The following is a 13,432-nucleotide window of genomic DNA, read 5'->3' on the forward strand; positions in this document are numbered from 1 at the left end:
CACGGAGCACCATAAAATCCATCATCAGAAAATGGAAAGAATACGGCACAATCGCAAACCTACCAAGACAAGGCCGTCCACCCAAACTGAAAAGCCGGACAAGGAAAAAATTTATCAGAGGAGCAACCAAGAGGCTCATTGTTACTCTGGAGGAGCAGCAGAGATCCACAGCTGAGGTGGGAGAATCTGTCTACAGGACAACTATTAGTCGTCTACTCCACAAATCTGGCCTTTATGGAAGGAGGGTGGCAAGAAAAAAGCCGTTGTTGAAAGGGAACCATAATAAATCCCATTTGGAGTTTGCCACGTGGGAGTCACAGCCAGCTTGTGGAAGAAGGTGCTCTGGTCAGATGAGACCAAAATTGAACTTTTTGGCCTCAATGCAAAACGCTATGTGTGGCGGAATCCCAACACTGCCCATCGCCCTGAGCACACCATCCAAACAGTAAAACATGGTGGTGGTAGCATTAATGCTGTGGGGATGCTTCTCTTCAACAGCTACAGGCAAACAGGTCAGAATAGAGGGAAAGATGGATGGAGCCAAATACAGGGAAATCCTTGAAGAAAATCTGATGCAGTCTGCAAAAGATTTGAGACTGGGATGGAGGTTCCTCTTCCAGCTGGACAATGACCCTAAACATACAGCCAGAGCTACAAAGGAATGGTTTGGATCAAAGCTTGTTCATGTCTTAAAATGGTCCAGCCAAGGCACAGACCTAAATCCAATTGAGAATCTATGGCAAGACTTGAAAATTGAGGTTCACAAGACAGTCGCCATCCAATCTGACTGAGCTTTAGCTTTTTTGCCAAGAAGAATGGACAAACATTTCCATCTCTAGATGTGCAAAGCTGGTAGAGACATACACCAAAAGACTTGCAGCTGTATTTGCAGCGAAAGGGGGTTCTACCAAGTATTGAGTCAGGGGGGTGAATACTTATGCACCTAACAGATGACAACTTTTTGTTCTCATTATTGTTTGTGTCACAATAAAATTTATTTTGCACCTCCAAAGTACTATGCATGTTGTATTGATCAAATGGGAAAAAGTTTATTTAAGTCTATTTGAATTCCAGTTAGTAACAGTACATAATGGGGAAAAGTCCAAGGGGGGTGAATACTTATGCAAGGCACTGTAAAATGTGTTATTATTATCATTATTATTATCCTTAAAATAACACTCATCAAATATAAAATATCAACTCCCACATTGACTCTGGTTGTCTGACTAAGGTTTATTGCTGTTACGTTTTTTCTCTCTACTTGCTCTTTGTTCATTTCTTTATCATTTTTAAGGTCTCAACCGTACTATAGAATGTGCCTTCAGATAATGTATGTATTAATTTGACGCTATGCAAATAAAAATTGAATTGAATTGAACAGGCCTTATACGTGAAGTGTGCAGGTTGGACACAATAAAAGTAACAGCATACTACAAATCAGAACACAGATGCCGATGATGATGATGATGATGATGATGAGTTGTTCATTCAAGTAGCATTTAACTTTCCTGAATACTTTGTCAGGTAAGTTGTATAGTTGTTATTTCGTTTTTGGCTCATCCTGATATTTTGTGCATCATTCCTGCCCCAGAGATCCCCTTAACTGTGAATCAACAATTCTTATTCTGTCCACTCCCTTGCGCATCTGCTTTCACAGTGCAGCGAATAAACTGAAACAGATACTGTGACAGCACCTTGCTGAGTACACACCTTTCACAATCATGATAGCGGTGCACACTTTGACTGAAAAGGGAGCATGATTATTTGTTGTAATTCACTTTTAGGCCTACTGTTTTTTAGTTGAAGAGCAAGAAAGGTTGGGTTACCTCTGCATGAGTTTCTTCCAGTACTTCATGGAAACTCCTGGAGCCACAGACAACGCTTTCTCCCACTGACAGAGAGATTATAAAGCTCAGAGTAGTTGGTAAGATTTACAAAATTCCAAAGTATGTAATTGTAAAAAAACCTTTGTACACCAGTAAAGTAAATGTGGGAAATTACCATTTGTAAAACGATTGTGTATTTGTGAAATGATACTGTAAATAATAAGTGATTTCATCAACTAATGTTTACTAATGCAAAGCAGAAAACTGCATAAAACACTCTAAGTGACACTGATGTAACATGTACGTCTGACTCGATTTTACAAATGAATCAGATTGGAAGATGACAAACCACTCAAAAAGCAGAGTCGAATTAACGTACAGATGGCTTCATTACCTTTAAGTCCTTGAAGGTGGAGAAAATATTTTCAAGATGCATGACACAATTGGGCTTGCACCGGGACAAAACATATTAAATGTTCACCATTATTTTCTGCAGTATCTTACTTAAGTGTAATTAAGATCACCTGCCAATCTACCCTCTGATTACACTGTATGACCATTCTGCTTTGTGATTGGGCTGTAATTGTCCAATTAGATTCAGGGTCAAAATTTAAACTACAGTATCACGCTGAGTGAGAGAACTTAGAACATTGAGTTTTACACACAGGTTTCTGCTTACAGTCTGTACAAGCAGTTGTGTGACCTGCCCACTGATATCATCTTTCATCTTATTCATAGTATCTTTCTCAAGTGCAAATCTTTTCTACACATGAACAAACTTCCTACGTGTCACAAGACCTACATAAATGACTTTTCATTCTCCTTTCACCTCCAGGTTCCACTAGATTTTCTCTATGACCTGGTCCATGAAGATGGAGCCAAAAGGGAGACACAGATACCATAACACCAGTGTTTTGCTGACTGCTAGAAAACTGCTTTGATGGCATTTTCAAAACAGAAAAGTTTAATTTCAATTTTATGTGGTATACAAAGATAAAAACAGACTGTGGTTGAACAACAATGATTAGAGTAAATATCGAAATAGAAAAAGTCACACAAAGGATCAGTACAAACACAACTTTTAAGTCTCAATAATGTTTGAGTTCCATGCTTTCAGGGAAAGAAGATACAAAAATAGCACACAAACACACACATCCCATTCCATACCTGTCCCAGCTCCACCATTAATTCACAGTATCGTTGAATCTGTCCCAGTCTCAGATGGATGTCTGCTGCTTCTCTCAGCCTCTCTTCTTTACTAGGAGCTCCGATGCCTCCTCCAAACTTACACATCCTCACAATAGTCAGCTCCTGAGCTTCAGACTGAGTGACAGAGTGAAAAACAATAAAACAGGAAGCCACTGTTTTAATTATATGAATTGTAAGCAAAGGTTCATTCAATATATGTATTCTTCGATTGACATTGTGAATTGGAGAAGTTTGATTCAAATTATATGAACCAGAAGGTTTATAGATTTTAGTGACTCTACACTGTCAGCAGTGATGTTATTTAATATTTTGCCGTGTTTTCGGCATTGCACTTTGTAAACAGACCCTACCAACTCGTCTAAAATGCATAAAGAACAAAGGTTTTCCTCCTGAATGGATTCAGGCTTGTTTTGATGAAAAGAGTTTGTAGCTGTTTGTGTAAATAGATCTGATTGGAAGGAAGCTTGATTAGTTATTGATTAAATTCAGAATCTCGGAATATCTTTCCAACTTTACGAGTAACTACTGTCATTTCCAAACAGACACCTAGCAACTCGAAATGCACCGTTGCATGAAAGATATCATATGCGCACACAATACTTTCTGCTGTGCACCAGAAACTATCATCTTTTCCCCCCAATGTTATTAAATAAATTAAAATCTAGTGGCATAAATGTGGAAAAAATACAATTATTATCAAAATAAAAGGAAGCAGACTGCAGAAACTGTATTTATTTACTTCACCTTGAATGAAGTAAACAGCTCTGAGTGTGTTATATATTTGATTGGTCTTGCCCTTAATTTATTAAGTGAATTTAATTTAGTTTGTATTGGGCCAAATCACTTAACAAATTAAGGGCAAGACCAACAGACAGTCAATTGAATTGAATTTATATATATATATATAACAGACAGTCAATTGAATTTAATTTAGTATATATACATTGATCACTGTGTGTTCGCTCTTGATTTATCTGGACTTTTCTGTTTTAATCCGAGACTCTGGAAATAGGAGCAACTCACTGTTTTAAACTTGAGCAGGTGCTTCATGTGCATCACTCCTTTGCTGTAGCTGGCTGGTAGCAATGAGTCATCCTGGCCATTAATGACTGACACTAGGTCCCACAGGTTACTGGTGCCTCCTGGAGGCTGGCATGAGATAGAGTACATAGATGTGTTCAAAAACACATAAACATGCACACAAGCAGCATGGACACACACGCACAAACACACACACGCACACAAAAACACAAAAAAAAACACAAAGATTAATTGATAAAGAACTAGGTTAAATGCAGCTGATTACTTTTTGCTATATTCATCAGGGAAAATAGGGGCTAGGGCTTCTTATATGCTACTTAAATGAATCTATCATTCATATATATAAATACAGTGAGCATTTTACATGATTATTCTTAATGTCTGCTTATGTTTACGAGCAATACCACCAAGCTCGCATCAGATGGTTTAAAATCCATGGTGTGTCAGCAACAGATAGTTTCATACTTCCATTTGTTCAAGGTGTGATACACAATAGAAAACATCAGCTTGGGGGTGAAAGTAGCAGTTTTTAATCAAGTATGAAAACAAACTCCCTAGTGACGTACAAATTTTGCAGCAGGAAAACGGTGCTTATTTGCAGGCCTAAAAATCGTTCTCTTGTTGTGTTTGTATGTTGCATATCTGTGACGCTCAGTCATTTATGTTTATGGTTTTCTGTGTTGTGTTTTCTATTTCCTGTTTTATTTTGTAGCCTCGCTGTCAGTGTGTCTTGTTTCAGCTTCTCTGTGTCTCACTTCCTGTCTTTGATTGCCATCTCCAGTCCTCATGTGTTTCACCTGTGTGTAATTGCCCCTGCCTTCCTTCTGTGTATTTAAGCCTCTGTTTCCCTTGTCTGGGGTTGGGTCGTTAGTTGTTTCTCCTACTCGTGTCCACACGTCGTGAGATATGGTTTGTCTGTTCCTGCTGTCTCGACCAGCTTCTCCTGCTTCCTCGTTCCTTGTTCTCCGTGCGCCTTGTCGCCAGTGTTACTTGTGTTAGTGTTCCTGTTTTGTTTTTGTCTTGTTTAAAGACCTTTTTGTATATTAAATCCCCTTTTTGTTAATTACCTCCGCATCCTGGGTCCTTCTTCTCCCTCAAACCGTAACAGAACGTCCCAACCAAACTAAGGACCCAGCAGAGGTTATTTTTTTTATTAATTGATGTCGGAGCTGGAGTGGGGACGCTCAAACCTTTTCAAGGGAACCCGCCTGGCTCTGGGAGGACCCCAGAGCCTCACTCTGGAGAAGCAAACTTACTGGCACCTGATTGATATGAAGCCAGTTTGGGTCCACCTCCAGAGGGCGATGGAGGCCCTCACAGCGCCTTCTCCAGTCGCTGTCCCACACTGGTGGGCCCTGGCAGACGCCACTCCTGTTCTGGCATCGGCGGTCCTCGCGGTGCCACCTCCAGCACCTGCTCCAGTACCTGCTCTGCGCCGGAGGCTCTCGGCTGACGTCCCCTGTGTTTCGGCGTCGGAGATCCTCACACCGGCGTTGGCTCCATCCCCTTCTCCATTGCCTGCTCCGCGCCGGAGGCTCTCGGCTGACGTCCCCTGTGTTTCGGCGTCGGAGATCCTCACACCGGCGTCGGCTCCATCCCCTCCTCCAGTGCCTGCTCCAGTGCCTGCTCGGGAGCCAGAGGCTCTCAGCTGACATCCCCTGTGTTTCGGCGTCGGAGATCCTCACACTGGCGTTGGCTCCATCTCCAGTCCCTGCTCCAGTGCCTGATCCGTGCCCGAGGCTCTCGGCTGACGTCCCCTGTGTTTCGGCGTCGGAGATCCTCACACCGGCGTTGGCTCCAGTCCCTGCTCCTGTGCCTGCTCCGCGCCCGAGGCTCTCGGATGACGTCCCCTATGTTTCGGCGTCGGAGATCCTCACACCGGCGTTGGCTCCAGTGCCTGCTCCGCGCTGGAGGCTCTCGGCTGACGTCTCCTGTGTTTCGGCGTCGGAGATCCTCACACCGGCGTTGGCTCCATCCCCTTCTCCATTGCCTGCTCCGCGCCGGAGGCTCTCGGCTGACGTCCCCTGTGTTTCGGCGTCGGAGATCCTCACACCGGCGTCTGCTCCATCCCCTCCTCCAGTCCCTGCTCCAGTGCCTGATCCGTGCCGGAGGCTCACGGCTGACGTCCCCTGTGTTTCGGCGTCGGAGATCCTCACACCGGCGTTGGCTCCAGTCGCTGCTCCTGTGCCTGCTCCGCACCGGAGGCTCTCGGCTGACGTCCCCTATGTTTCGGCGTCGGAGTGGGCCTCCATCGCCCTCTGGAGGTGGACCCAAACTGGCTTCATATCAATCAGGTGCCAGGAGGTTTGCTTTCGGCGTCGGAGATCCTCACACCGGCGTCTGCTCCATCCCCTCCTCCAGTCCCTGCTCCAGTGCCTGATCCGTGCCGGAGGCTCACGGCTGACGTGGATCGCTGCTCCTGTGCCTGCTCCGCGCCGGAGGCTCTCGGCTGACGTCCCCTATGTTTCGGCGTCGGAGATCCTCACACCGGCGTTGGCTCCAGTGCCTGCTCCGCGCTGGAGGTTCCTACCTGACTTCTCCTGTGTTTCGGCGTCAGAGGTCTCCGCGGCACCTGCTCCAGTCCCTCCCCCGAGCCGGAGGCTTCCAGCTGGCGTCTCATCTCTTCAGGCGTCGGAGGTCCTCGCTGCACCTGCTCCTGTCCCCGCTCCAGTCCATGTCCCGCGCCGGGCTTCCGTGCTTGGCTCCTGACCGGCCATCGGGTTGTCCAGCGGAGTACTTGAACTCTGTCCCTGAGCGGCCATGGCGCTGCCCCAACGAGCCTCAGAACTCTGCCCTTGTGCGGCCACTGCGCCGTCCTCCTGAGCCTCTGCGCTCAGCCCCGGAGCGGCCACGGAGCCGTCAGCTTGAGACTATGTACTTTGTCCCTGACCGGCCTTCGGGCCGCCCTCCTGAGGAGCCCCCCTGCTACGTTCCTGTCTAGCCTCTGGGCCGTCCCCCTGAGACATTGTGCCAGGTTCCGAAGCGGCCACGGAGCCGTCGGTCCGAGAACCTGGGCACATCCCGGAGTCCCTCCTCCGGTTCCCCCCTCCTCCCTCCCGATTCGGTTCACGTTTTGGACCGTCTGGGATCCGGTCCTTGGGGGGGGGGGGGGGGGGGGGGGGTACTGTGACACTCAGTCATTTATGTTTATGGTTTTCTGTGTTGCGTTTTCTATTTCCTGTTTTATTTTGTAGCCTCGCTGTCACTGTCTTGTTTCAGCTTCCCGGTGTCTCACTTCCTGTCTTTGATTGTCATCTCTAATCCTCATGTGTTTCACCTGTGTGTAATTGCCCCTGCCTTCCTTCTGTGTATTTAAGCCTCTGTTTCCCTTTGTCTGGGGTTGGGTCGTTAGTTGTTTCTCCTGCTCGTGTCCACACGTCGTGAGATATGGTTTGTCTGTTCCTGCTGTCTCGACCAGCTTCTCCTGCTTCCTCGTTCCTTGTTCTCTGTGCGCCTTGTCGCCAGTGTTACTTGTGTTAGTGTTCCTGTTTTGTTTTTGTCTTGTTTAAAGACCTTTTTGTATATTAAATCCCCTTTTTGTTAAAAACCTCCACATCCTGGGTCCTTCTCCTCCCTCAAACCGTAACAATATCAAGACAAACTGCTGATAATACAAACAGATTACATCAGAACTTTCAGAATTAGTCATCAACCTTGAAGGGCAGAATTAGGGCATTACACTGACCTAGCATTGATAAATAAGCATTTAGAATGTGGTTACCGAAAAGCATTCAGAGAACCAGCGTAGCTTCTTGGACCTGATGTCTAAGTTCAGTTTGTCCAGCTCTTGTTTGATGTCTCTAGATACTTTACCACAGAGCAGGGGAGGTGAACCAGGAACCATAGCTGTGTCTGCAGAAACACATAGCCACCATGGTTTATTGAGAGCTGAGAACATAACACCATAACACAGAACAAACCAAGTCGGTTCTCACCTGTGTTTCCTATTATCCTATCCCAAGGCTGGTCAGTAAGAATGTTCAGCAGCAATGGAGAGATGAGGGGTGTGAGAGACCACAGCCTCACTGTACTGTCTCTGCTACAGCTGGCCATGGTGAAAGGACGATTCTGGTGACATGTCAAACCTACACACACACAGTTAGATTTAATTAAAATAGGGTCCATTTCTATGTGAGCCAGCATTAATACCTCATTCAAAATTTCACTGGGGATTTCACAGAGGGAAGACATTTCATTTAATGGAGCCATGTGTTCATGTACCTCAGCCATAAATGCATGTTATGGAGACTAAATAGTGGTCTGAGAGAAACAGTGTCTAACTTTATTTCCATTCAGCTAGTTGAAATATAGACACTTACACATATGGAACATGGGCAGTTTTATAGTTAAAAAATATATAGTGTGTATTGAGATACAATTCATTCCCATGTTTTTATTCAATTGTTACCATGTTAAACGAATAACATCAAAGCTTTTAACAGAACGTTTTTTAACTTTCAACTATTGACACACATTCATACAGTGCTTCTATATATAGTACCTTCTCTATTACACATAACTTACACGCTGTCGGCACAGCCATGAGGGGCAATTTAGGGTTCAATATCTTGCCCAAGGAGTGGCTTTGATATAAATTTCTTCTCAAAAGTATATTACCCAACGTGTAATGTCTGTCTTTGTCAAAACTACTCAATGTGACGCAATGCCTTTCCTTTCTGGTCTTTAAGACCCTTTAAATAATTTTGAATAAATGTAATTTCATGAAACTCATTTTTATTGCGTTTTCTTTTCAGTGAAGAATGTCATTCATCAAATACATTATTGAAACAAGCCAGGTATGTTTGGCATTATTAGGTTCTTCATTCTAGAATACTGTCTTACCATAGACATCAGCACCATGGTCATAGGCTGTATCTAGACATGTGCCATCTCTTGTGTCCCACACTCTGATAGTATAATCCCAAGAACCTAGAAAATAATATAGCATTTTACTACTCAAATACAATAAATTCTGAGCAGGAACATGTGTGGATCAGCAGATTAGTCATTGATAACAGACTGATAACAAAACGGTTGGAATTAACGAAGATAATTGTTATTAATCACTACTTTCACTGGCATCTACCCACTAATACAAACTACTGTCTGCCTGACTACCTGTCTCTCAAGCCAGCAGAATGTTCCGCACCAGTTCCACGATGATAAGGTCAAAATGTTCAAATCAACAGCAAGGGAAGATGCGGACAGGTGACTGCAGACATTGACCCCATTCATTGTCAGTTTTGCGGCAGAGAGGTTCAAGTCCATAGCACAAACTTCATCATGAACCAAAGGGCAGACAAGATACATCCACTGCTAAAAGGAAGTTCAAGGCAGCATCTGAGGAGGAGAAACAACCACTTGCGGAGGTTCGCAACATCATTGGGAAGTAGCTCTTTACCCTGCGCAGTGCAGAATGGCACAGGGGAAGAAGGAGAGAGAGGGCCCGGAAGTGGACTTTAGTTGTAGCCAAGATTCACAAGGTAGCTAGGGCAGAAGCACAGTGTACGTCTTGCCTACTTCAAGGAAGGGGTAGGATGCTTCCGCATGACACCCTGATTGACCTTGGCAGAGAGCAAGAGCTTTGGCCCCTCTTGGACATACCATCTCTTGCGGTGGAGTTTAACACCAGGGAGCCCAGGCAATGTCCGCCAAGCTACCATCAAGTAGCTGGAAACTTGGCTCACCTCAGTCAACAAGGCTTGAATTTAAAAGCATTTTACCTTGAGTTATCTGGCCTCTGATGGTGTACAAGCTAACCTTTTGTCCGTTGCTAAGACAATCTACCAAGCTGTGGCCAACAAGTCCTTCAAAGCAAGTGCTTCTTATAGACCTGACTGTTCTGTGAGGAGGAAAGGCTGGATGGCAAGTGGGGTGTAGAGGCTTAGCTGGTCATTCATTATGCAAGTTCTACACTCTAAAATCAAAGGTGCTGCAAAAAGGAAAACAATCAAGTCCACCATCAAGGCTGCAGAAAGGGCCTTCAGATGGCTTGGGTAAGGAGGGATAATCCATGGGCCAATGCTGCTCCCCCAGCCAGGGTTACCTGAGTAAGGTAGGACGATGTTGAAAGATCCAGAGCAGCATAGGATGTATCTTTGAATAGCAAATTACATCTTCATCTTTGTTGCTGCAATGCTTTATACTGAGCTGAATTATAGAGTATTCATTTTGAAAGGTTGCAAACTCCGTTCAAATGATTGTGTCACCTGCTTAACAGACCTCTGAGATGCTGACATGCAATATATGACAAAATAACAGCTATTAAGTCACTCTTTCAAACATATATAATTCTATTAACATATATATTTAAACTAATATTAAACATGTATTATACACACACACAAAGTGATAAAGAAAATTCATTGAATATAAAATCTTCATTGAACCAGGTAGAATGAATGCAAAGTTGTCTAACTTCTCTCTGTAGCATAGACTGTATAACAAAAGCTCTTATATTGTAGAACTGTTTGAAGAAGACTGACTGACAATGTATAATTCTAAAGTAGGTTAAGGCTAAATAAACAGCCCATTCCAAACAGGCATGTATAGAACTGCATTAGCTACCTGAAATGAGGAGGTAAGGAACTTCTGTGTTCCACATCAAGCCTCTGACTGGAGCTGTGTGACCACCCAGCACATTGATGCATGCATCCTGTGTGTAGTCCCATATACGAACAGTTCTACAAAGAAAAACAGAGATTACTGTTTAAATAAAAATGAAAATAAATACTTAATTCTTAATTTCTTCACCTTACAAAATGCATGTTTATCCAAATCAGATTGTGAGTTAAGAGTTAAGTTACAAATGATAAATCAACACATCCTAATGGCAAATTCAAGCATCCAAAATAATAACATAACATAGACCTGGTTGTTGTTTAGAACAGTTGTTTTAAAAGACCTGACAGTCAATTTAGTCGAATGCTGCTGTGTTAATTTCAGTGGTTGGATGACACTTTGAAAACCGGGAATGGTCAATAAATTATTAAACTAGGGCTACGTTGTAGCACTGGCGGGCCCGAGCACCCGCACGTTGAAGCCTGTAGCGGTCGGTGGAGAGAGCGATCAATGACCAAGCGCACGTCTCCGCGTTGCATGCGTTTTGCACACTGCGGAAAGATAAACACTTCACTATCTTCGTCCGTCAAGCGACGCCGATCCTTGCCTGCTAATTGCTCATTACGGTCCACGCTATCAATTGCACGTCACACTGTGAAAATAACATGTACATCAAATGATAGTTGAAAAACAAAATTTACTTCCTGTTGCCAGTAGGTGGCGCCATCACTATTATTACACACAGACCTGATCTGTTCAAGTAGGCGCTCTGATGTAGCCTGAGCAATTTTGTGTAAATTGGACAATTTTACCACAACGTAATTTTCACACTGATCAGTAGGTGGCGCTATGACCCTAACCCTAATATTCAGATATAGAGCAGTTCAGGTCACGATTGTGATCAGAGATCAGTAGTTTGGAGCCTGTTGGATAATGCAGAGTGGAATAACAAAGTACTTCCTGTTTCATGGATAATCAATAGGTGGCGCTATGACACAGAGGAAATATTGACACATAGGGCTGTTCAGGCTTGTACTCTTATCATGTGACAGAAGTTTGGTAGTGATAGGACAATGCACAGTGGACACAATTCTGACCTTGATCCAATGACTTGACTGAGCTCATTTGAGCTGTATATTGTAAAGCAGCCAGGAGTAGTTCATCAAAATATAAAACATGTCACTTCCTGTAGCCACCAGGGGGTGCTGCGATTTCAAGTCAGAATTTTCTGTGTAGATGTCATCAGGCTGGGACTCTTGTCTTACATGTCTAGTTTGGACTCGATTGGACCATGTATGTTCGAGATACAGATGCCCGTGTTTTGATGGCGTTTAATCAAACTTTGACGCCACGCCACGGTCACACGGTGTGACGAAAAAAAATTTCCTTGATCATTTTTTTTCTCAATGTTGTTGTGATGACACTCATCTGAATTTGAAGTTGATCAGATGAAAGCTCTACGACAAGTACATAAAACAAAAACAGTGGAATATGGCTAAAATGGACACTAAATTCAAAATGGCGGACTTCCTGTTGCTTTTTTCATAATGCTCCTTGAGACTTTTGAAACCTAGGGGCTGGTTCCAGGGGGCGCTGTTGAGCCATTTTGCCACGCCCAAGTCAAATTTCTCCAGAATACTAAAATATCCGCAGACCTTGAATTTCCTGCAAAGTTTCACAACTTTTTGAGCATGTCTAGACCCTCAAAAAGCCCCCCAAAGGGAAATACTAATAATAACTAGGGCTACGTTGTAGCACTAACGGGCCCGAGCACAGGCAATTTCAAGTCTGTTGCGGTCGGGGAAGAGAGAACGTTCGATGACCAAGCGCTCATCTCCACATTGCCTGCGTTTGCCCTGTGCGGCAAGGATGATCGCTCCACTTCTTCTGGCCAGCCGCTGGTGCTAAACTAGAGGTAAGTAACCTTCAAACTATCCAACATAACCTATTGCTTTATCTATCATCATATGCTTACATGCCTCAAGTTTTTTGTAATATGTAATTGTTATAAAAGTTACCGTTTATTTATCACGTCTAATGAACAGATTGAAGCAAGAAACTCCACAGTCTTGTTTTGGTTGTGACATTATTATTTTTTTTAATAAGTTACTATCAATACGCTACATATGTACGTTTCATGTGATAGTAACTGTTTCACCAATATTTTGATACAGGATGGTATATCCGCCATTACTATTTTCACATCGTTTATTTAGTCTGTCATGGAGTTGTAGAGTGAATTAGACAGTAGTGATAAGATTATAATGTCCACACATCAGTGTTGTAAACACTTCTCCAATTAATTATATAATTATGTTTTCACACTGAGGGAAGTGGAGAGACTTGATGTGGACTGTTATCAACAGCTCTGTGGGAGATCATCACCTTGAATATTACAGATGAGGTAGAAAGACATTTTATCTATGTGTACAATGTTGTATTTCTTTGTCACGTTTTATCAAAAGCGATTTAAAGAGACCTTCTCTGCCCATATTCCAAGTTTCTGCCACTCGACCACCGCCTCTCCTCATGCATCATCAAACTAGTAATCTACACATCACTCCATGCGTTGCTCCCTTAAGTACAGATGGCCTGCGAATGTCATGGAGTTTTACAGTGAATTAGACAGTTTAGGTATGATTTTAATCTCCACACATCAGTGTTGTAAACAGTTCTCAAATTAATTATAGAATTATGTTTTCACACTGAGAGAAGTGGAAAGACTTGATTTGGACTGTTATCAATAGGTCTGTGGGAGATTATCACCTTGAATAGTACTGATGAGGTAGAAAGAC

The 13,432-nt window shown here is 43.5% G+C and overlaps 1 protein-coding gene across 3 annotated transcripts in view; it reads right to left on the bottom strand.

The window, feature by feature from the left end:
• The window catches only part of wdr17 (WD repeat domain 17), a 67,238-nt gene that overhangs the window by 14,608 nt on the left and 39,198 nt on the right, over window positions 1–13,432 (bottom strand). For all 3 annotated transcript variants that reach the window (XR_009920771.1, XM_062388716.1, XM_062388715.1), the window contains exons 14-20: window positions 10,644–10,759; window positions 8,919–9,005; window positions 8,012–8,161; window positions 7,798–7,928; window positions 4,059–4,184; window positions 2,994–3,149; window positions 1,827–1,891 (exon numbers count right to left, since the gene is read on the bottom strand). Coding sequence is in view for 2 of the 3 variants with exons in the window: in XM_062388716.1 (XP_062244700.1) it covers window positions 1,827–1,891; window positions 2,994–3,149; window positions 4,059–4,184; window positions 7,798–7,928; window positions 8,012–8,161; window positions 8,919–9,005; window positions 10,644–10,759 (831 nt within the window). In the remaining variant the exon portion in view is untranslated. The remainder of the gene's footprint in view (window positions 1–1,826; window positions 1,892–2,993; window positions 3,150–4,058; window positions 4,185–7,797; window positions 7,929–8,011; window positions 8,162–8,918; window positions 9,006–10,643; window positions 10,760–13,432) is intronic.

This window comes from Platichthys flesus, chromosome 5 (genome assembly GCF_949316205.1).
Source record: "Platichthys flesus chromosome 5, fPlaFle2.1, whole genome shotgun sequence".
NCBI lineage: Eukaryota > Metazoa > Chordata > Actinopteri > Pleuronectiformes > Pleuronectidae > Platichthys > Platichthys flesus.